The 23,646-nt window shown below is 35.8% G+C and overlaps 1 protein-coding gene across 7 annotated transcripts in view; it reads left to right on the top strand.

Annotated features, from left to right (window-relative positions):
• The window catches only part of CCDC15 (coiled-coil domain containing 15), a 54,245-nt gene extending 30,978 nt beyond the window's left edge, over window positions 1-23,267 (top strand). For 6 of the 7 annotated variants that reach the window (XM_059929251.1, XM_059929255.1, XM_059929253.1 and 3 more), the window contains 3 exons: window positions 20,603-20,776; window positions 21,098-21,246; window positions 22,468-23,267. In XM_059929251.1, coding sequence (XP_059785234.1) covers window positions 20,603-20,776; window positions 21,098-21,246; window positions 22,468-22,589 — 445 coding nt within the window. In that variant the 3' untranslated portion in view covers window positions 22,590-23,267. The remainder of the gene's footprint in view (window positions 1-20,602; window positions 20,777-21,097; window positions 21,247-22,467) is intronic. The other variant, XM_059929256.1, reaches the window with a different exon arrangement.
• Window positions 23,268-23,646: the final 379 nt, after the last annotated feature.

Genomic DNA, 23,646 nt, shown 5'->3' with positions numbered 1-23,646 from the left:
TATGCTTTATTATTTCAAGAAAGGTAAATACGCAACCGAAATGCAAAAAAAGATTTGTGCAGTATATAGAGAAGGTGCTGTGACTGATTGAACATGTCAAAAGTGGTCTGCAAAGTTTTGTGCTGTAGATTTCTCACTGGATGATGCTCCACGGTCAGGTAGACCAGTTGAAGTTGATAGCGATCAAATCGAGACATTAATTGAGAATAATCAACATTATACCACACGGGAGATAGCCGACATACCCAAAATATCCAAATCAAGTGCTGAAAATCATTTGCACCAGCTTGGTTATGTTAATCGCTTTGATGTTTGGGTTCCTCATAAGTTAAGCGAAGAAAACCTTCTGAACCGTATTTCCGCATGCGATTCTCTACTTAAACGTAATGAAAACGTTCCATTTTGAAAACAAATTGTGAGGGGTGATGAAAGTGGATACTGTACACTAATGTGGAACGGAAGGAAGAGATTGTGGGGCAAGTGAAATGAACCACCACCAACCACACCAAAGGCCAGTCTTCATCCAAAGAAGGTGATGTTGTATATGTGGTGGGATTGGAAAGGAGTCCTCTATTATGAGCTTCTTCTGGAAAACCAAACGATTAATTCCAACAAGTACTGCTCCCAGTTAGACCAACTGAAAGCAGCACTCAATGAAAAGCATCCAGAATTAGTCAACAGAAAACGCATAATCTTCCATCAGGATAATGCAAGACTGCATGTTTCTTTGATGACCAGGCAAAAACTATTACAGCTTGGCTGGGAACTTCTGATTCACCTGCCACATTCACCAGACACTGCACCTTTGGATTTCCGTTTATTTTGGTCTTTATAAAATTCTCTTAATGGAAAAAATTTTAATTCCCTGGAAGCTGTAAAAGGCACCTGGAACAGTTCTTTGCTCAAAAAGATAAAAAGTTTTGGGAAGATGGAATTATGAAGTTGCCTGAAAAATGGCAGAAGGTAGTGGAACAAAAGGGTGAATATGTTGTTCAATAAACTTCTTGGTGAAAATGAAAAAAATGTGTCTTTTATTTTTACTTAAAAACCAAAGGCACTTTTGGCCAACCCAATATTTTCAGAATATCATATAGCTGGAATCATACAGTATGTAGCCTGTTCAGATTGACTTTTTCCTCTTAGTATTATGCATTTAAGATTCCTCAAATTCCTTTTCATGGTTTGATAATTCATTTCTTTTTAGTGCTGAATAATATTCTAAAATCTGGATGTACTACAGTTTATTTATCCATGCACCTACTGAAGGATATCTTGGTTTCTTCCAAGATTTGGCAGTTACAAATAAAGCTACTATAAGCATCCATGTACAGGTTTTGTGTGGGCATAAATTTTCAACTCCTTTGGGTAAATATTGAGGACTCCATTTGCTGGATTGTATGGTAAGAGGATGTTCATTTTTCTAAGAAACTATCAAACTTTCTTCCAAAATGACTGTACCACTTTGCAGTCCATCAGCAATAAATGAGAGTTCCTGTTGCTCCACATCCTTGTCAGCATTTGATGCTGTCGGCGTTTTGGATTTTGGCCATTGTAATAGGAGTGTGTGGTGTCTCGTTGTTTTAAATTGCATTTCCCTGATGACATATGATGAGGAGCATCTTTTCATATGCTTACTAGCCATCTGTATATCATCTTTGGTGAAGTGTCTGTTCAGGTCTTTTTGCATCTACATTCATCAGTGATATTGGTCTGTAATTTTTTTTTTTTGTAGTATCTTTGTCTGGTTTTGGTATCAGGGTGATGGTGGCCTTGTAGAATGAGTTTGGGAGTGTTCCTTCCTCTGCAATTTTTTGGAAGAGTTTGAGAAGAATGGGTGTTAGCTCTTCTCTAAATGTTTGATAGAATTCACCTGTGAAGCCATCTGGTCCTGGACTTCTGTTTGTTGGAAGATTTTATATCACAGTTTCCATTTCATTACTTGTGACTGGTCTGTTCATATTTTCTATTTCTTCCTGGTTCAGTCTTGGAAATTTATACCTTTCTAAGAATTTGTCCATTTCTTCCAGGTTGTCCATTTTGTTGGCATAGAGTTGCTTGTAGTAGTCTCTTAGGATGCTTTGTATTTCTGCGGTGTCCATTGTAACTTCTCCTTTTTCATGTCTAATTTTATTGATTTGAGTCCTCTCCCTCTTTTTCTTGAGGAGTCTGGCTAAAGGCTTATCAATTTTGTTTATCTTCTCAAAGAACCAGCTTTTAGTTTTATTGATCTTTGCTATTGTTTTCTTTGTTTCTATTTCATTTATTTCTGCTCTGATCTTGATGATTTCTTTTCTTCTGCTAACTTTGGGTTTTGTTTGTTCTTCTTTCTCTAGTTCCTTTAGGTGTAAGGTTAGATTGTTTATTTGAGATTTTTCTTGTTTCTTGAGGTAGGATTGTATTGCTATAAACTTCCCTCTTAGAACTGCTTTTGCTGCATCCCATAGGTTTTGGGTCATCGTGTTTTCATTGTCATTTGTCTCTAGGTTTTTTTGATTTCCTCTTTGATTTCTTCAGTGATCTGTTGGTTATTTAGTAATGTATTGTTTAGCCTCTATGTGTTTGTGTTTTTTACGTTTTTTTCCCTGTAATTGATTTCTAATCTCATAGCTTCATGGTCAGAAAAGACGCTTGATATGATTTCAATTTTCTTAAATTTACTGAGGCTTGATTTGTGACCCAAGATGTGGTCTATCCTGGAGAATGTTCCGTGTGCACTTTAATTCTTCTAGGTGTTTGTTCTTTAATTCTTCTAGTTCTTTGTTAAACATTTCTTGCATCTTCTCGATCTTTGTTTGCCTCCATTCTTTTTCCGAGGTCCTGGATCATCTTCACTATCATTATTCTTAGTTCTTTTTCTGGAAGGTTGCCTATCTCCACTTCATTTAATTGTTTTTCTGGGGTTTTATCTTGTTCCTTCATCTGTTACATAGCCCTCTGCCTTTTCATTTTGTCTATCTTTCTGTGAATGTGGTTTTCTTTCCACAGGCTGCAGAATTGTAGTTCTTCTTGCTTCTGCTCAAGTGTCTTGATTGGATAAAAGTGATGAACGCTGCACTCTCTGCCTAGCAGAGAAAAGGGTAAACTCTTTCTGGTCATAGATAACATAATTTGGAGCCTATAAAAAATTTTAAAACAATATTATTCAGTTAAAATTTTCTAGGCATGTCAAGAGATAGGACCAGATAACCACAAGTTAACAGAAGCAGGCTCACAGATGCCACAGATATTGGTGTTATCAGGCAAGGACTTTAAAACACATGATTAATATTTTTAAGTAAATAGAGGAAAAGATGGAGAGAATAGATGAAAATATGGAGAATTTCACCAGAGAACTGGAATCTTTAAAATAGAATAAAATAGAAAGTCTGAAATTTAAAAAATAGGATCTTAAAATATGCACTCCATGCACAATGAGATACCACTTCATACTCACTAGAATAGCTTAAACAGACAAACAAACAAACAAAACCCAACTTAACAGTACCAAATAGTGGCAAGGGTGTAGATTAACTGTAACTCATGTATTTAAAGTGAAAGAGGAGAAGAGCACAGCTACTTTAGAAAACTGTTTAGTATTTTTATATAGTTAAATATACACCTACACTATGACCCAGCTGCTTTACTGCTAGATATTTCCTTAAGAAAAATGAAAACATTCATAAAAACACCGAACGGAGACAATATATTTTCAAGTGTTCATGGCGTTTACCAAAGTTGATCACATCCTGGGTTATCTTCTAGAGTATGTTCTCTATAGCAATATTAAGCTATAAATTAGTAAGAAGTACATTTTCAAAGATAAAATTATAGTGGAAATTAGGAAGTGCTTTGAAGGGAATAAGAATGAAAATAAAACATATCAAAACTTCTCAGATGCAGCTAAAGCAGTGCTTAGAGGGAACATTGCAGCCTCAACTGAAATTATCAGAAAAAGTGAAAAGGCTGAAAAATCGACATTATAATTTGCTATCCTAAGAAGCTAGGAAACAATAGCAAATCCAACCGGAAGAAAGAAATCAGAAAGAATAGAAATCAATGAAATAGAAAACAAATGTACAATGGAGAAAATCAGCAAAGCCGAAAATTTAGTTTTGCTGGGGACATATCTCTTTTACTAATCAGTGAAACGAAATGAGAGAAGACATCATTTACCAGTATTAGGAATGAAAAGGGAGCCATTACTACAGAGCCTAGAAACATTAAATGTTCATAAGAGGACATTATGAACAACTTTACACTAAGAAATTTGATCACTTTGATGAAATAGACAAACTCCTGTAAAAATAAAAAACTGAAAATGGATGCAAGAAGGAATAGAAATCTGAGTAAACCCATATCACATAAAGGAATTAAATCACTTACTGAAAAAAAAAATCTTACCTAAAAGAAAAATTCAAGTTCAGGTCCAGGCTCAGATGTCTTCATTGGGGGATCCCAAATATTTAAGGGAAAAAAATAACACCAGGGTTTACATAAACTATTCTAGAGAATGGAAAACAGAGAATACTTCCCAAATAATTGTAGAGGCCAGCATAATCTTAGTACCAGCCTGAGAAGGACATTACCAGAAATCAACACTTACAGACTAATTTCTCTCATGAGCATAAATGTAAATATTCCAAGTGAAATAAGAAGACCCAGTGGCCTATGAGGGGCACTGCTGCAGGCCCCTGTCCTTGGGCCTTCTGCCTGAGCCTGTGCCTCCTTCCCCAGGGCAGCTTCTTAACCACCCATGAACTGCTCCCAAGCTATGGACTCAATGGAAACAAAGCTTTTTGCAAAAACAATGATGATGAACAAAATGACTAAAGTAAACACTCCAAGATGTTTAAGAATTGTCTTTTGGGCTTCCCTGGTGGTGCAGTGGTTGAGAATCCACCTGCCAATGCAGGGGACATGGGTCCGAGCCCTGGTCCAGGAAGATCCCACATGCCACTGAGCAACTAAGTCCATGCACCACAACTACTGAGCCTGTGCTCTAGAGCCCGCAAGCCACAACTACTGAGCCTGCGTCCCATGACTATTGAAGCCCATGCGCCTAGAGCCCGAGCTCCGCAACAAGAGAAGCCACCGCAATGAGAAGCCCGTGCACCACAACAAAGAGTAGCCCCCGCTCGCCACAACTAGAGAAAAACCTGCACGCAGCAATGAAGACCCAACGCAGCCAAAAATAAATAAATACATAAATTAAAAAGAAAAAAGAATTGTCTTTCACTGGTGGAAGTAAATCATTTTTTTCTATTCTTTCTGCATTTCAATTTTTTATCTTTAGCATATTTGACTTTGGGAGCCTAAGCAATATCTACATTGTAAGGGACCCCTTGCTGAATATCTTGTTTGTTTTGCTATAGAGAGTACAAAGACTTCTGAAATTTTTATGTGGCAGTCCACTGGTGAGAATAGTTTTCCTGTGAGGTGTTTAATAGTTCCTTTGGTATGTTTTTATTCTCACATTTTTTTTCCCCTTTGAGATATGTTATAATACTCTTGTCCTAAAAGCAACTTGACAAAAACTGCTGCAGTAAAAAAGTGTGTGTGTATGTGTATTTTGGATTGGGGTTAGAAGAGAGAGGCTTGGAAGAATCCTCATGAGGTTGTCTAGGGTATCCTTTAGGCAGAATTCTATTTAAATATTTCAAGGATCTTTTCTATTCTTAATATTCTTTAGGATTGTAGTTATATTGATATAATCTCCCAAATAACAATTTCAGAACATAAAGACATTGGCTCTCGGACGTTCATTCTTATATCTAGTCCAGATTTGTCTTACTATAACCTAGTTATTTTGCCATAATTATGATCTGATCTACATCAAAAAAAATCTCAGTTCTGTGGTGCCCATATATAAGCGTTTTTACAGACTCATCAGGCAAAAGACAGAATGGAAATTTCAGTTCATTTAACTGAAGCCAGGACATCCCTGCTGTGGGTATTTTATGTCTACCTTAAATCTTCTTATGACATCCCTACCACATGGCATAGTCGGTGGGGAATTCTTCTTTAGCTATACTGCTGACCTTCTTTGAAAGCTTTTCTGCTTAAGGCTTTTGTTTTATTGCCATTTTCTCACTAGATAATCTTTTTCTTGTTGGATTTATACTCTTGACCCCAGAAAAAATATGAAGGTCTCTGTCTTACAGATGGTATCAGAACATTAAATCTGTTGTCATTGACAGTTTGCAAGTAATTAAAATTTATTTTTTGCTTTTTCCTTGTTGAAGAAACTAAATCATGTATGCCTTCTTTGCATGGGGGTTATATGTTTTAACTTAAAGACAGAAGCCATTTTAGCAACATTCTAAAGTAAACATATACCTGCTTTCTGAACCTGGATTGATAATAACCACTTTACCTCACCCAGTTGTTTTAAGAATCAAATGATATGTTTTCATTCATTCACTTAGCAGCTACTTATTGAGCATCTTTTAATTGGTAGACATGATGCTAGATTTAAGAGGTGCAAAAAATGGAAGACATGATCCCACCCTTCAAGGATCTTACTAGATAGATTTCACTGACTAATGGGGAGGCAGATAAATGAATAGGTAATCATAATACCATATATTAAGTATTACAAGACAGTATAGCAAGTGATTAAGAACATGGGGATACATGTGTTGAAGTCCCAGTTCTGCTGCCTACCAGCTCTGTGACTTTGGGAAAGTTACCTTCTGTAAGCCCCAGTTTCTTCTCTATAAAACAGGGATAATAATGATATATACCTTAGAAAGTTGCTGTGAGGATTAAATGAGGTAACATAGTAAATGAGCTTAGTATAGAATCTGGCGTGTAGTATATGCTCAATAAATGTTAGTTGCCAAATATTTAAGGGAAAAAATAATACCAAGTTTTATATAAGATATTCCAGAGAATGGAAAACAGGGAATACTTCCCAGATAATTATAGAAGACGGTATAACCTTAATACCAACCTGTCATGGGTATTACAAGAAAGCAATGTTACAGACTAATTTCTTTTTTTTTTTTTTTTTTTTTTTTTTAAAGAAAGCTGCGTTCTATAGCTACTTTATTTATTTATTTATTTATTTTTTTGGCTGTGTTGGGTCTTCGGTTCGTGCGAGGGCTTTCTCCAGTTGCGGCAAGCGGGGGCCACTCTTCATCGCGGTGCGGGGACCGCTCTTCATCGCGGTGCGCGGGCCTTTCACTATCGCGGCCCCTCCCGTTGCGGGGCACAGGCTCCAGACGCGCAGGCTCAGTAGTTGTGGCTCACGGGCCCAGCCACTCCGTGGCATGTGGGATCTTCCCAGACCAGGGCTCGAACCCGTGTCCCCTGCATTAGCAGGCAGATTCTCAACCACTGCGCCACCAGGGAAGCCCCAGACTAATTTCTTTCATCAACATAAATGTAAAAAATCAAGTAAAATATCAGTAAAATAAAATCTTCCTTCTTATGTCATTAGAAGGAAAAAATTACAAGAATGTCTGAGAGCACGGAGACTGTGTTTCGAACTCAAGTGTGAAAAAGGCCCCCCATGGGGCAGAGCTGTTCAATCACAAAAAAAAAGAGAGAAGTCAGTCCCCCAGGAAGCCTCGCTGGGATATAAATTGCCCAGGGCCAGGACATGCGCCAAGGCTGCTGCTGCTGGTGCTGGGTCCATTTTCTCGAGGACAGGGAAGGCTTCCTGGGCTGAGTTGTGAAGGGTTAGAAGAAGTAGTATGAGACAAAATTGGAATTGGATTGGGGAAAAGAGTAGATGGGAATTCTAGGCAAAAAGAATAGCATTGTAAAAGCAGTAACTCATGAAAGAATAGGACACTTCTGAGTTGGATGTGATTGGAGCTAAAGGAATGGCAAGAAGTAAACCTTCAAAATGAGGAAAGATCATAAAGAACTTTGTATGTCATGAGAAGGAATTTGGATTTTATCCTGAAAACAGCCATTTAGAGGCATTGTGAGGAATAGATAAAATGGCTAAGACTAGATGTTAGGGTATTACTGAAGTAATATACTTATACAGAAGATGAAAGGTGAAATTAATTTTTAAAAGTTACTAAATATTAAGCCCTTACTGCATGTTAAATGCTTTACATAGATTATTGTATCATTTAATTGATATACAGTCCTGCAGGGTAGTGGCGGCCACCATTCATTGAGTGTTTACAATATGCCAGACATACTGTTGGGTGTTTTAGAGGCATTAGCTCATTTGCCTACTTCAATAACCGTATGGGGTAAATTTTATTATTCTTTTTATTTTACAGATGAGAAAATGAGCCCCAGAGAGTTTAAGTAATTTGCCTAAGATTAAGATCACACTTAGCAATGGCAGAACTGGGATTCAATCCCAGATTTATTTGACTCCATCACCTAAGCACTTTGAAGTCTGTAACTTCAATAAGTTATAAGCCAGGGCCAGGAAGGCAGCGAGGAGGAGGCAGTTTTAAGAGCAAAAGAGGTAGAATTAATAAAATATTGTCAGAGGAGAATTCAAGGATAAGTCCCAGGTTTATGGCTTAGGCCACCAGGTAAATGGGGTACTATGAAACATTTTCCAGGAAGGAGGTGGAGGTGGAGAGGATAAGTTTAGTTTGGGGGCATATTGGATTTGAAGTTCTTAAAGGAAATCCTTTAAGTAGAGTGTCCAGTAGGAAATATTAAGTTATTTTTAGTAATGATTTGAGAAATCACTAAGGAAGAATACTATCAGAATCAAGAAACAGAGAGACAGAGAAAAAAAGTTGAACAGAAAAACAGGATCAGCAGGCAAAGATTTAGACTGTGCTAGATGAGACCTTAATCACGTTGTACCAAAGAGGAAGATTTCTGTCATCTCCTTGAGAAGTTATTTTTCTAACAGAGCACCTCTTTTTTTTTTTTGAATATTATTTTATTGTATTTTTTTATACAGCAGGTTCTTATTAGTTATCTATTTTATACTTCTTAGTGTATATATGTCAATCCCAATCTCCCAGTTCATCCCATCACCACCACCTAACAGAGCACCTCTTTTAACTCCTGAAATAAATCTATTTCTTATTCTTGGATGCAGAATTCCTTTTATTTGATAGTGTTAGTGTTGGCAAATTTCTGTGATTGGTCAAGAAGTATGAATCCATAGAGCCAAAAAGATAGCCCTCGATTTTAGTTCTAGGTCTCTATCTTGGTTTAACTTTGTAAAGGATTAGTGGTGTGACTTTATATGGAAGATAGCTAACAAGAGTTTTTGAGTTGTTGTTGTAATTATAAGAACATATTTTTAATGCAGTTTGCCTGTGATATCACTTTCTTTTCAGGATTCTCTTCAAAATGTAAATATTGACATCTACTTGTTGTTTAGTTATGCAGACACCCAGTGTAGCAAGTTTACAAATCAATTTGCAGTGTTTTGTATTCTTACTCTCTTTTACTGAAAGTCTGACACTGGTTTTAGAATACCTTTTAGCATAACCAGAGAACCAGTATAATTGTATTCACGTCAGTGCCCTGGGAAAAACCGATATGTTGACATGTTGATTTCCAACCTAGTTTAGTTTCTATTGTGTGTCAGCTAAAAGGTATATTTATGCAAGAAGCTTTAAAGACATCAGAGAAGAATAAACTTGTTTATAGAATAATTGTTTATATCAACTTTTTTAGTTGGTTTTTGCCATTTTTTATTTTTATGATCCTTTCTGAAACTACTGTATGGCAGTAGTTCTTAACCTGAGAATCTGACCAAAGCTGCGGATTCTTTTCCCAGATAAATACCTTTGAGACACTCAAGTGGAATGTCAAATTGGCAGGTAGTTAAGTAGGTTTGAATCTCAGAGGAATGGTCTATGCTGGAACTGTAGCTTAATGAGTTACAGGTGGTAGTGGGTGGTAACTGAAGCAGATGGTATGCGTAAAGTCACCTGGGAAGAAGGCATAGTGTAAGATATGGAGAATGCCTAGATGGTAGTGTATTTCTGCTTATGTACTATGACTTTTTGGAGAGCCCCAAACTATTTTAATATCTAAGATATTTTGCTCCCTTGAATCAATTTTTGCTGCCTTAGGTACAATGTTGCCCCTGTTGAGAATGTAAATGCTAGATGGATTAACCTGTAGGCCACCACTGACCTTAGACTTGTTTTGGTGGAGTGATTGATGGGTCTTAATAAGCCATATTGGCGTGGGAGAGGAGATCAGGAAATAGAGAGAGAAAGCTAGACAACCCTTAAGATGTTTGACTGTGAGGAGAGGAGTAGCTATGGGGGAGAAGGGGGAAAGGGCTGATTCCATCATTTCTAGTAATTGTCCTGTTACCAGCATTTGAGAAACAATGCTGACGTGTTTCCTTAGCTCTTAGTTTACTGGTATAGAGAATAAATGGTATAGAGAATTATACCAGTAACTAAGCTGTTCTGTTGTAATTCACTTGGCTCCATTTGTTTCACTATTGAAAACCTCACTTTAATTTCTTATCTACAGAAAAATCTTTTCACATTCGCCTTTTTCACAAGCTAAGGAGTTATTGAACTAATCAAATATGAATGTCCTAAAAACATTTACTTTTTTTACTGGCTCTCTTTGGAATAAGATCTTTATATAAGACGATCTTTAGCCAAGGGCACCTATGATCTTAGGCTTATCTTTAAACTTTTGTACTCTTTTAATCTCTTCCTTTTATTCTCTTATTTCATGCATTATATTTTAAGAGAGCACAGCGACGTGTATTTTAAAGTCAATTTTGGGGAATTCCCTGGTGGTCCAGTGGTTAGGACTCCAAGCTTCCACTGCAGGGGGCACAGGTTCGATCCCTGTTCGGGGGAACTAAGAGCTCTCATAGTTTGCGGCACAGCCAAAAAAAAAAGTCAATTGTGAAGAGGTATGTGTCTTGTGGCTCTTCTCCACATTACCTTTCTCACATTCCTAGTACACAACCTTATATGCCTTTAAATCTTGATCCTTGCTAGTTATAAAAACATTATCTCTCTGCCCAAGTGACAATAGTGAGATTTCTTACCTCTGCCCTCTTACAACTTTATATTGTACTTGAGTTTGAATCATACCATAAAAGCTATATTTATGTTCTATACTCTTTGAGTAATACTCAACTTAGACTTACAGTTGTAGCTCAAGAAAGAACAGCAAGTGTGGCAGAACAGTTATAAGAAAATCCTTGTTCAAAGTGGCCTTGTCACTCTGCTAGAGGTGGCCAGAGATTAGCTGTCATAATCTGGATGGACTTAGTTGCACATACAATACAAGTTTCTTGTGCTTTTCCAGTGCCTGATCTTTCAGCCTTTATAAGACAGCTTCCTGGGTTTTAGTATATACCTGTGTTAATCTAAGTAAAAGGAAGCCCATAATTCCCCTGGAGCAAATAACCTGCTACAAATGGATAGAAGCCCAGAATTTTCAGCAGTTCATGCTTTATTGAAGAGGTGTGAGTATGAATTGACCTCACACTACTGTTCAGAAAACAATAGCTCATTTGTTTCAAAGTAATTTTTAGCAACTGACATTATCAAAATATATAAGTTCTAGCCTTGAAGTAATTATATTTCTTAACAAAAGCTCTTAAATTAGGTTTTCTGACAATTTTCTCACTGAGCAACTCATTTCCTCTCTGCAAGTAGGTGTTTTTTTTTGAATAACCATAATTGATATTCAATAAACTACACATATAAAAGTGTAAACTTTGATGTCTTCTCTCATACACACACACACAACGACTATCATAGTCAAGATAGTGAACATATCTATCATCCTCAAAAGTTTCCTCATGCCCTAGGTAGCACCTCTTTCCTGCCCTCCCCACCTTTTTCCCCAGGCAACCACTGGTTTGCTTTGTGTCACTATAGATTAGTTTGCATTTTCTGGAGTCATACAACATGTACTCTTGGGCCCAGCTCCTTTTATTCAGAGTAATTATTTTGTCCTTGTTGTTATGATACCAAGAGTTTATTCCTTTTTGTTACTGGATAGTATTCCATTGTATGGATATACCACAATTTGTTTATCCATTCATAGTTTGATGGACATTTGAGTTGTTTCCAGTTTTTGGCTATTACAAATAAAGCTGCAGTGAACATTCACGTGCAGGTCTTTGGAAATATGTTACCTTTTGTCTTGGGTGAATACCTGAGAGTGGACTGGATCATCATGGTAGGTATATATTTCATTTTTTAAAGAAACTGTCAAAAGGCTTTCCGAAGTAGTTGTACCACTTTATATTACCACCAGCAAGAGTAATATAACTTGTAAGAGTTCAAGTTCCCTTACATCATCACCAACACTTGGTATGGTCAGTCTTTTTCATTTTAGCCATTTGAATAGGTATGTAGTGGCATCTCATTGTGGTTTTAGTTTACATTTCCTGAATGACTAAATATGTTGTACTTTTGGCATCATATTTAAGATATCATTGCCTAACCCAAGGTCACAAAAATTTTCTTTTTTGTTTTCTTCTAGAAAGATTATCATTGTAGGTTTTACATTTAGGTCCGCAATCCAGTTTGAGTTAATTTTCACATATAGTTTGAAGTTTATTTTTTTGTATGTGGATATCCATTTGCTGAAAAGTTATTCTTTCTCCACTGCATTGCTTTTGTGCATTTGTCAAAAATCAGTTGTCCAGCAAACAGTAAAAGAGAAGATTGATGTTGGACTTCATCAAAGTTAAAAACCATCAAGAAAGTGAAAAAAACAACTACAGAATGGGAGAAATTATTTGCAAATCATATATCTGTTGAGAGACTTGTAGTCAGAATATATAAAAGAACTCTTACAACTCAATAATAAAAAGATAACCCAATTAAAAGGTAGACAAAGGATTTAACTAGACATTTCTCCTAGGAAAATATATAAATGGCTAATAAGCACTTGAAAAGATATGCAACATCATTAGTTATTGGGAAGTGCAAATCAAAACCACAGTGAGATACCACTTCACACACATAAGAATTGTTCTAATAAAAAAGACAAATTATAACAAGTGCTGATGAGGATGTCTAAAATTTAGAAGTCCCATACATTGTTGGTGGGGAATGTAAAATGGTACAATCACTTTGGAAAACAGTATAGCAATTTCTCAAAAGGTTAAACATAGAGTTACCATATGACTCAGCAATTCCATTCTTGGGTGTATACCCAAGAGAACTAAAAATGTACGTCCACACACAAACTTACACAAATGTTCATAGCAGCATTATTCAAAATAGCCAGGAAGTGGAAGCATCCCAAATGTCCATAAACTGATGAATAGATAAATAAAATATATAGATACAGATAATATCTATACAGTAGAATATCAGCAACAAAAAGGAATGAAGTACCAGTACATGCTACAACATGGACTTACGCCAAGTGAAAGAAGCCAGTCATGAAAGGCTGCATATTGTATGATCCCATTTATATGAAATGTCAAGAACAGGCAATCTATAGAGACAGAAAAATTAGTGTTTGCCTAGGGCTAAGTGGGAGTGGGTGGAAGGTGACTGTTAATGAGTACAAGGTTTCTTTTGGGGATGATGAAAATGTTCTCAAATTACATTATGGTCATGTGAGCTTTATGGTATGCAAATAATATCTCAGTAAAGATGTTAAAAAAAATGAGCTGTCCTTATATGTGTGGGTTTATTTCTGGACTTTCTTTTCTGTTTTACTGATCTATTTGTCTATCTTTATGCTAATACCATGCTGTTCTGATTGGTATAGTTTTATAATAATGCTTGAAATCAGGTAGTGTTAGCCCTCCAGTTTATTTTTCCCCAGAGTCGCCATGGCTATTTTAGGCCATTTGCATTTCCATATGAATTTTAAAATGTTTGTCAATTTCTACCAAAGAACCTTCTTGGATTTTGAGTGGGATTGTGTTGAATCTATAGATAATTTGGGGAGAATTGACATCTTAATGATATTGAGTCTTCCAACCCAGGAACATTTATTTAGCTCTCCTTTAATTTTTCTCAGTTACAGTTTTCAGTGTATAGGTCTTTCACATTTTTTGTCAGGTCTATCCTGAAGTATTTCATATTTTTGAAGCTATTGTAAATGGTATTTTTAGAAATTTTCAATTGCTGATTTTGTTGTTGTCGTTGCTAGTATATGGAAATACACAGTTGATTTTGGGGTATGGATCTTTGTACTCACTTATTAATTCATTGGATTTTTTTACATGGTAATCATGTCATCTTTAAACAAAAACGGTTTTACTTCTTCCTTTAAATCTGGATGTCTTTTATTTCTCTGTCTTGCCTGATTTCACTGGCTAGAACCTCCAGAATGTTGAATAGAAGTGATGAGAGTGGACAATCCTGATTTTAGAGAGAAAGCATTTAGTCTTTCACCATCAAGTATGATGTTAGCTATAGTTTTTTCTTAGGTTCCCTTCTCTTCCTAGTTGGTTGAGAATCTTTATCTGGAATGGATGTTGGATTTTGTCAATTTTTTTTTCCCTCTCTAGCGAGATAATCATAGGTTTTCTTTTCTAGTTTGCTAATATGGTGAATAACATTGTTTGATTTTCGAATGTTAAATCAGTCCTGCATTCCTGGGGTTACACCCCACTTGGTAATAATGTATTATCCTTTTAATATATTGTTTGAGGGACTTCCCTGATGGTGCAGTGGTTAAGAATCCACCTGCCAAGGCAGGGGACATGGGTTCCACCCCTGGTCTGGGAAGATCCCACATGCCGCGGAACAGCTAAGCCCGCGAGCCACAACTACTGAGCCCACGCACCACAACTACTGAAGCCCGCGTGCCTAGAGCCCGTGCTCCTAGAGCCCGTGCTCCACAACAAGAGAAGCCACCACAATGAGAAGCCCGAGCACCACAACGAAGAGTAGCCTCTGCTTGCGGCAACTAGAGAAAGCCCGCTTGCGGCGACTAGAGAAAGCCCGCGCGCAGCAACAAAGACCCAACGCAGCCAGAAATAAATAAATAAATAAATTTATAATGTATTGTTTGGTAAGATTTGCTAAAAATTTTGTTTAGAATTTACATCTATGTTCTAGGAGATATTGGCTTTTACTTTTCTTGTAATATCTTTGACAGGTTTTGTTTTCAGGGAAATGCTAGCCTCATAGAATGAGCTGGGGAGTATTTGGGAGGAAGAGTTTATGTAGAATTGGCATTATTTCTTCCCTAACTGTTTGGTAGAATTTGCCAGTGACTGTCCCTGTTTCTGGACTTTTCACTGTGGAAATGTTCTTAACAACAGTTTCAACATTGATAGTAGAAATAGGGGTATTCAGGTTATTTTTTTCTTGATGAGGCTTTAGTAGTTTGTTTCAACAAATTTGTCATTTCATCTAGGTTGTCTAATTTATTGGCATAAAATTATTCTTAGTATTCTCCTATTATCCTTTTAATATCTGTAGAATCTGTAGTAGTTTCATTTCTCTTATTTTTTATCTTAAAAATTGTATCTTCTCTCTGTCTTTTTTTTTTCATGATTAGATAAGCTCAAGATTTATCAGTTTTATTGATCTTCTCAAAGTCCTAGTGTTTGGTTTCATTAATTTTTTTAATTCTGTTTTCTAATTCATTGATTTCTGCTTCAATCTCTATTATTTCTTTTCTTCTGCTTACTTTAGATTTAATTTCCTCCTCTTTTTTAAGTTTCTTAAGGTAGAAGATTAGGACATTTACTTGATACCTTCCTTCTTTTCTCAAATAGGCATTTAGTGCTATAAATATCATACTAAATACTCTTTAGCCACATTCAATAAATTCATTTTCATTTGGTTCAAAATACCTTCTAATTTCCCCTTTTTTCTTCTTTGGTCATAGGTTATTTAGCAGTGTGTTATTTAATTTCCAAGTATTTGGAGATCTTTCAAGGATCTTTCTGTTATTGATTTCTAATTTAATTCTATTGTACTATGTATGTCTTGAAGTCTTTTGAATTTACTGACACTTGTTTTATGGCCCAGAATATGATTTATCTTTGTAAATGTTCTAAGTCCAATAACCTTATAATAGAAGAATGTGTATTCTCTTGTTCTATAAATGTGTATTCTGCTATTCTATAAATGTTGTGGAGTGTTCTATAAATGTCCATTAGGTCAAATTGGTTGATGATGTTGATCAAGTCCATATCTTTGCCATTTTTATGCCTAGTTATTCTATCAATAATTGAGAGAGGGTATTAAAAATCTCTGCCTGTAACTATGGATTTATTGTATCTCCTTGAAGTTCCATCAGTCTTTGTTTCATGTATTTTGAAGCTCTTTTATTAGATACATAACTGTTTGGGATTGTTAGGTCTTCTCAATTAATTGACTCCATAATTATGAAGTGATCTTTATCTCTGATATTTTGTTTGCTCTGAAATGTACATTGTCTGATACTAATATACCTACTCCAACCTTCTTTTAACTAGTGCTAGCATATCTTTTGTATTTCTTGTATTTTTAATCTATTTGTTTCTTTATATTTAAAGTGCGTTTCTTGTCAGCAGCATGTAGTTGGGTTGTGACTTTTTGTCAAATCTGACAGTCTCTTCCTTTTAATTGGGATGTTTAGATCATTTACTTTTAATGTGATTTTTGGTAGGGTTTGATATAAGTATATTATCTTGCTATTTGTCCCATCTGTTCTTTGTCCTCTTTTTCTCTTTTTATGCCTTCTTTTGAATTACTTTTATAATTTTATATCTATTACATCTCCTTTGATGGCATGTTAACTATGACATTTTTGTTATTTTATTGGTTGTTCTAGGATTTATGTCATACATCTCTAACTTTTCACAGTCTACCTTCAAATGATATTATACTACTTCACATATAGTATAAAAATCTTAATATAAGAATCTTAAAGTAATGTTCTTCCATTTCTCTCTTCCCAACCTTTATGCTATTATCATACATTTTACTTTTATATATAAAATACATTGTTATTTTTGTTAAAGCAGTCTATTATTATTTAAAGAGATTTAACTAATAAGAAAAATCTTATATATATTACCTAAAGTATCACTTTGCTCATGTCTGAAAGACAACCTTTAACATTTCTTTTAGTTGTGGATACACAGGCATACCTCGTTTTATTGCACTATGTTTTATTGCACTTTGCAGATATTGCATTTTTTACAAATTGAAGGTATGTGGCAACCCTGTGTTGAGCAGTTCTACTGGTGCCATTTTGCCAATAGCATGAGTTTTTAATTAAGGCATGTACATTGTGTTATTGCACACTTAAAAGACTACAGTGTAGTGTAAACAGAACTTTTATATGCACTGGGAAACCAAAAAATTCATGTGACTTGCTTTATTGCAATATTCCCTTTATTACAGTGGTCTGGAACCAAACCTGCAGTATCTCTGGGTTATGCCTGTACTAGGGATGAATTCTTTCAGTTTTTGTATGTCTAAAAACAACTTTGTTTCATTTTTCCCCCTCCATTTGTTCATTTATATATTTATGTGACATGTCTTTTTTTTTTTTGGTGGTATAAAACACATAATGTAAAATTTACCATTGTAACCATTTTCAAGTGTACAGTTCAGTAGTGTTAATAAATAAACGTATTCATATTGCTGTGAATGTGGTATGAGGTGATACCTCATTGAGATTTTGGTTTGCATTTTCCTGAAGATTAGTGATATTGAGCATCTTTTCATGTTTGTTGGTCATTTATAGATCATCTTTGGAGAAATGTCTATTCAAGTCCTTTACCCATTTTTAATTGGATTAACTGCTTTTTTGTGTTCCTTTTAATTTTTTGGATTTTTCCCCTGTGGTTTATTTTGGATAATTTCTATCATTATGCTTTCAGATTTCGTTCTGCAGCATTTAATCTGCTGGTAATCCCATCCAGTGTATTTTTTTAATAAAGAATTTATTTTTATAGAGCAGTTTAGATTCACAGCAAATTTGAGAGGAAGGTAGAGCAATTTCCCATATGTACTCCCTGTCCCCTGACATTCAGAGCCTCCCCCATTATCAACATCCCCCCGCCCGGTGTGGTACATTTGTTAACAAGTGATAAGCCTACATTGACACATCATTATCACCCAAAGTTTATAGTTTACGTTAGGGATCACTCTTGGTGTTGTACATTTATGGGTTTGGGCAAATGTGTAATGACATGTATCCATCATTATAGTATCACACAGAATAGTTTTACTACTCTAAAAGTCCTTTATGCTCTGCCTTTTCACCCTTCTTTCCCTCCCTCCAACCCCAGCTTCTGGCAACCACTGATCTTTCACTTTCTCCATTGTTTTACTATTTCCAGAATGTCATATGGTTGGAATCATACAGTATGTAGCTTTTTGAGATTGGCTTCTTTCACTTAGTAATATGCATTTATGTGCAATGTCTCTTCATGGCTTGATAGCTCATTTCTTTTTAGTACTGAATAATATTTCATTGTCTGGATGTACAACAGTTTATATATCCATTCACTTACTGAAGGACATCTTGGTTTCTTCCAAGATTTGGCAATTATAAGTAAAGCTACTTTAGGGCTTCCCTGGTGGCGCAGTGGTTAAGAATCTTCCTGCCAATGCAAGGGACACAGGTTCGAGCCCTGGCCGGGGAATATCCCACATGCCGCGGAGCCACTAAGCCTGTGTGCCACAACTACTGAGCCTGAGCTCTAGAGCCTGCAAGCCACGGCTACTGAGCCCATGTGCCACAACTACTGAAGCCTGCGCACCTAGAGCCCGTGCTCTGCAACAGGAGAAGCCACGACAATGAGAAGCCCGCACACCGCAACGAAGAGTAGCCCCCGCTCACTGCAAGTAGAGACAGCCCGTGCACAGCAACAAAGACCCAACACAACCATAAATAAATAAATAAATAAATAAGTAAATAAAATAAATAAAGCTACTTTAATCATCCATGTGCAGGTTTTGCGTGGGTATAAGTTTTCAACTCCTTTGAGTAAATACCAAGGAGTATGATTGCTGGATTATATGGTATTGGATTTTGTCAAATGCTTTTTCTGTATCTATTTATAGGATCTTGTGATTTTTCTTATTTAGCTTATTGACGTGATCTATTACATTAATTGATTTTTTTCATGTTGAACCAGGCTTGCTTTCTTGGCATAAATTCCACTTGGTTGTGGAATGTAATATATGTACACCATTGGATTTGACTTGCTAATATTTTTGAGGATTTCTGCCTCTTGTTCATGAGAGATATTAGTTGTAGTTTTCTTGTAATATCTTTGTCAGGTTTTGGTATTAGAGTAATGCTGACCTCATAGAATGAGTTAAGAAATATTCTTTCTGTTTCTGCCCACTGAAAGAGATTGAAGAGATTTGGTATAATTTCTTCCTTAATTGTTTGGTGAACCCATCTGGGCCTAGTGCTTTCTGTTTTGGAAGGTCACCTATTATTAATTCCACTTCTTTAATATATAAGCTTATTCTCAAATGTATTTTTCATCTCAGAAATTGTAGTTTTCATCTCAAGAAGTCGATTTCAGCCTTTTTTATGTCTAAACTTTTTGAACATATAGGATATAGTTGTACTATCTGTTTTAATGTCCTTCTGTGCTAATTCTAATTACTGTCCATTCTAGGTTGATTTTGATTGATTGATTATTCTCTTCATTATGAGTTGTGTTTTCCTGCCTCTTTGCATCTTATCTTTGATTAGATGTCCAACATTGTGAATTTACCTTGTTGGTTACTGGATATCTTTGTATTCTTATAAATTTTCCTGAGCTTTGTTTGGGGATGCAGTTAAGTTACTTTGGGGCTTTGCTGTTACAATGTTGGGTGTGTCTGGAGCAGTGCTCAGTCTAGGACTAATCATTATTTCCCACCACTGAGGTAAAATCTTTCTGAAAACTTTACCCAATGTCCTGTGCATTATGAGTTTTTTAAGTCTTGACTGGTGGGAACAGGCTCTATTCTGTGCTCTGTGTGAGCACAGGACACTGTTCCCTGTTATTCTTTCGGATGGTTCTGTCCCTGGCCCCAAATCATTTCCTCACGTACATGCACAGTGCTCTGCTGTGTAGTAGAAGGAGACCCTCTGCAGATCTCTAGGGTCCTCTCTCTGAGCAGCTCTCTCTCCCTGGTTTTCTGTCTTAGGAGCTCTAGTTGCTTTTGTGTCCCTGGACTTTGAGCTTCATCTCCTCAACTCAGGGAGTCTCCCAGGCTCCACCTCAACTCCCTGTGCTGCTGCCTTGAAACTTCTGAGGCAGTAAGCTTGGGCACTTGTAGGGCTCACTTCATTTGTCTTCCATCTGTCAAGGATCACTGTCTTTTGCTGCCTAATATCTAGTGTCTTGAAAACCATTGTTTTCTTGTATTTGGTCTGGTTGATTTCTGGGTTGATTTGTTTATTTATCTATTTGGTTGTTTAAGGTGGAAGGGCAAGCCCAGTCCCTATTACTCCGTTTTAGCCAGAAGCAGAAGCCCTGTCTACTTGTAGTTTTAACCTGAGAAAGTTCTTGTATTAGAATTCTTACAGGAAAACTCTTTTAGTAGTAACCATTGGTCATTTCCATTCAAGAGGCTATGTGTATACATGAACTACGGGATAAACTCAAATCAGCCAGCAGGAGTTTTTGAGGCTTTTCTAGGGGTGTTAAACTGATTTCCTGACTTCCCTGTTTCTGGGAATTTCTTGAGTTATTTGGATCTAGAAGCTAATTCTAAATAATGATTTTACGAAATTCCTAACCACGTTATGATTTTATTCTCAGAATTAAGAAAAAGAAAGAGCAGCAACGTTATGCTGAAGAGCAGAGGATATTAAGAATGAACTTTCGTGAAGAGCCATATTCAGGGGAGAAGATGAGTGAGATACTAGCCCAGCTACAACTTGAGGAAGTAAAAGGAGCCAGAGAAAAACAACAGAAAGAAAAGGAATACCAAAGGTACTTTGAAACGTTCTGTGTGAAATTTTGGCTCTAGAGGAAACGTGTTAGGAAGTCAGTGTTCTCATTTTCCTTAAAAAAGAGTTGACTGTGTCTTCTCATACTTTTGGGAGTACAGAACTTCATCAAATTTCTTGATTGCCTAATACCTCTCTGGAATAGCACTACATTTTTCCTAGTGCTGCTTCCCAGGACAAAGAGGAAGAGTTGAGGCACAGAGATATGAAATAGTTTAACAGTTAAAGCTGGTAGTAAAATAAGGACTCACACTCATTCTCTTCCTAGTGGTTCACTTTGCCTGGTCATACTGTATTTTTATAGATATGTAGAAGCTTTAAAAGCCCAGATCCAGGAGAAAATGCAGCTGTATAATATTACTTTACCTCCACTATGCTGCTGTGGTCCTGATTTTTGGGATGCTCATCCTGATACCTGTGCCAACAATTGTATTTTCTATAAAAACCACAAAGGTAAGTCTCTTAAAGGAATGGTTGGGGCCTGGTGGCAGTTAAGAAAACAACAACAGTAGAAGTAGTGATTGTAGTAATTTAGCATTTATTGACTAAGGGCTTAGTATATATCAGAGACTATTCTACCCCCTTTACAAAACAACTGAGGCAATAAAAATAATTATAGTGAATTATATTTCTCTTTGAGATCTGTTATCTTCTTGTCTCCATTTATGCTGGGGAAATATTTCTAGCTCACTCCACAGTAGTGAGACTAGGGTTTCAGGTCCTCCTGTAAATGAAGAATATTAGAGCTTGCCTCTTACGGCCATCTAAGTTAGGCCTTATCTAACATAGACTTATTATTTATATTCACATATATATATTATTTATAATGTGTAGATATCCACATTAGACTTTCAGTTCTGCTAAGGATCACTGAGGGAAATGAGGACCAATATAAACTCTATCTTTATCAGGGATCCCAGCTAGAGAAGATGAGTCATTCCTGCTGAGACTAATATTTCTGTTTCCTGTCCATTCTTAAATATATTGATTTACATACTGTAGAGATTATATAGGCTTCATACACACACTGAAAGTACTGCAAGTATTTGTATTCCTTTTGCCCTGTGATATGAGTTTCTTATCAGTCCTGTGAGTTATATTTTAAAAACACAAATCTGATCGTGCCATTCCCCTATCATCAAACCTGTAGGACTTACCATTACAGTACAAAATGCATGTCATATTTGGCATATTTTCTCTCTGGCTCCAGGCAACCCTCTAGCCTTATCGAACTTGCTACTGCCAGGACATGCCACATTTTTTTATACCTTTGCACCCCACACACTCATTTCTTTGCCTAGAATGCCTTCTTTCCTTTACTTTTATTAATCCTTCAAGACCATCTTAAATGTTACCACTTCTGGAAATCTTTTCCATCCTCTCCTAGTTTTTCTTTCATTCCAAACTTCATTCTGTGATGACATTTTGTATATGCCTCTGGTCTGGAAATATTACACTGCAATTTAATTTTTGTGTCCATCCTCTCCCTTATCTTTTGTTTCTATAATCACAGAGTACTTGGCGTGTGGTAAGTACTCAGTAAATATTTATTCAGTGAATGGGTTAAAGTTAATTCCTGTGAGACTGGGCAGAGAAACAGTACTAATAGAAAAAGGTTGGGAGAATTGTTTAGAATCTGACTTCATTCACCACTGTGCAAATCTTTATTTGCAGCATATACCCGGGCACTACATTCAGTCATCAATTCCTGTGATATCCCTGAAGGGAACTCAACTCTTCGAGTCGCCATTCATAATTTTGCTTCTGCACACAGACGGACTTTGAAAAATCTGTAATAAGAATCTGAAATCAACTGTTAGTATTTCAACCTTCACTTAAAGTCAACCCTGAGAGATTATTTATGAAAAGATGTTAAAGTTTATAAGATGTGTAATCTGAAAAGAAAGACTGTCCCACATAATAACAGCTATCACTATAATTAGATCATGACCATTGTTTCACTCTGCTTGGCACCAAGATTGAAAGTTGGCTTCCAAACTTGTCTCTTTGCTGTAAACCACATGGAGCATGTTGCTTTAAAAATGATCAGTCAGACTGGTAAGGTTTCTCTCACTTTGCTCTGCTCTGATTAGAAGAGATTATTAGAAATCTTTGTGATTATCTCATTTATTGTCTTTCTGTATCTGTACTTTGAGTCTTCTATATCTGTACTTTGAGTCTATATCTGTACTTTGAGTCTTGACAAAATTGAAAATGTCTGGATGAAGCAGAAGAGAAGATGATAAAATGAGTTTCTGAGCCTCAGTGGCCATCTGTTTTGCTGTTAACTTTTCTAGTTGTGTATAACAATTAGAGATGAGAACAATCTGAATTTGATGTATGTTTTTTTTTTCTCAAAAATTTTTCTCTCCTGTTTTTTAATTTATTCCCTCTTTCCCCATTCAGTGACAATGGACATAGGACTTTTAAATTTTATAATTTTTATTGCAAAAAAGAGAAAGGCAAATAAACTCTCTGTCTTTTGGGCATCTTTTATGTGAAATAATTGTGAGTGACATTTCAAAAAGTGAATCTGAAGTCAAAGTGAATAAAGCAAATCATAAGTCTAATAATGGACTTATGATTTAAACTTATTAAAAAAATATTCTACCTTAAACTTATTAAAAATATTATTAAAATATATAAACTTATTTTATATTAATATTAATTTATAAACTTATTTATATTAATATATAAACTTATTATATATTATAAGTTTATATTATTAAAAATATAAACTTATTAAAAATATTCTACCTTAAACTTATTAAAAAAAATTCTACCTTATTTCCCTATCTTTAAAAAAATCTGGTGAATGCCATACCTACAGAGCAGATGAAATAAAAATTGCTA

This window comes from Balaenoptera ricei, chromosome 8 (assembly GCF_028023285.1).
Source record: "Balaenoptera ricei isolate mBalRic1 chromosome 8, mBalRic1.hap2, whole genome shotgun sequence".
NCBI classification, from domain to species: Eukaryota; Metazoa; Chordata; class Mammalia; order Artiodactyla; family Balaenopteridae; genus Balaenoptera; species Balaenoptera ricei.
The sequence above is the reverse complement of the archived record's forward strand: the minus strand, read 5'-3'. Positions and strand labels throughout refer to the sequence as shown.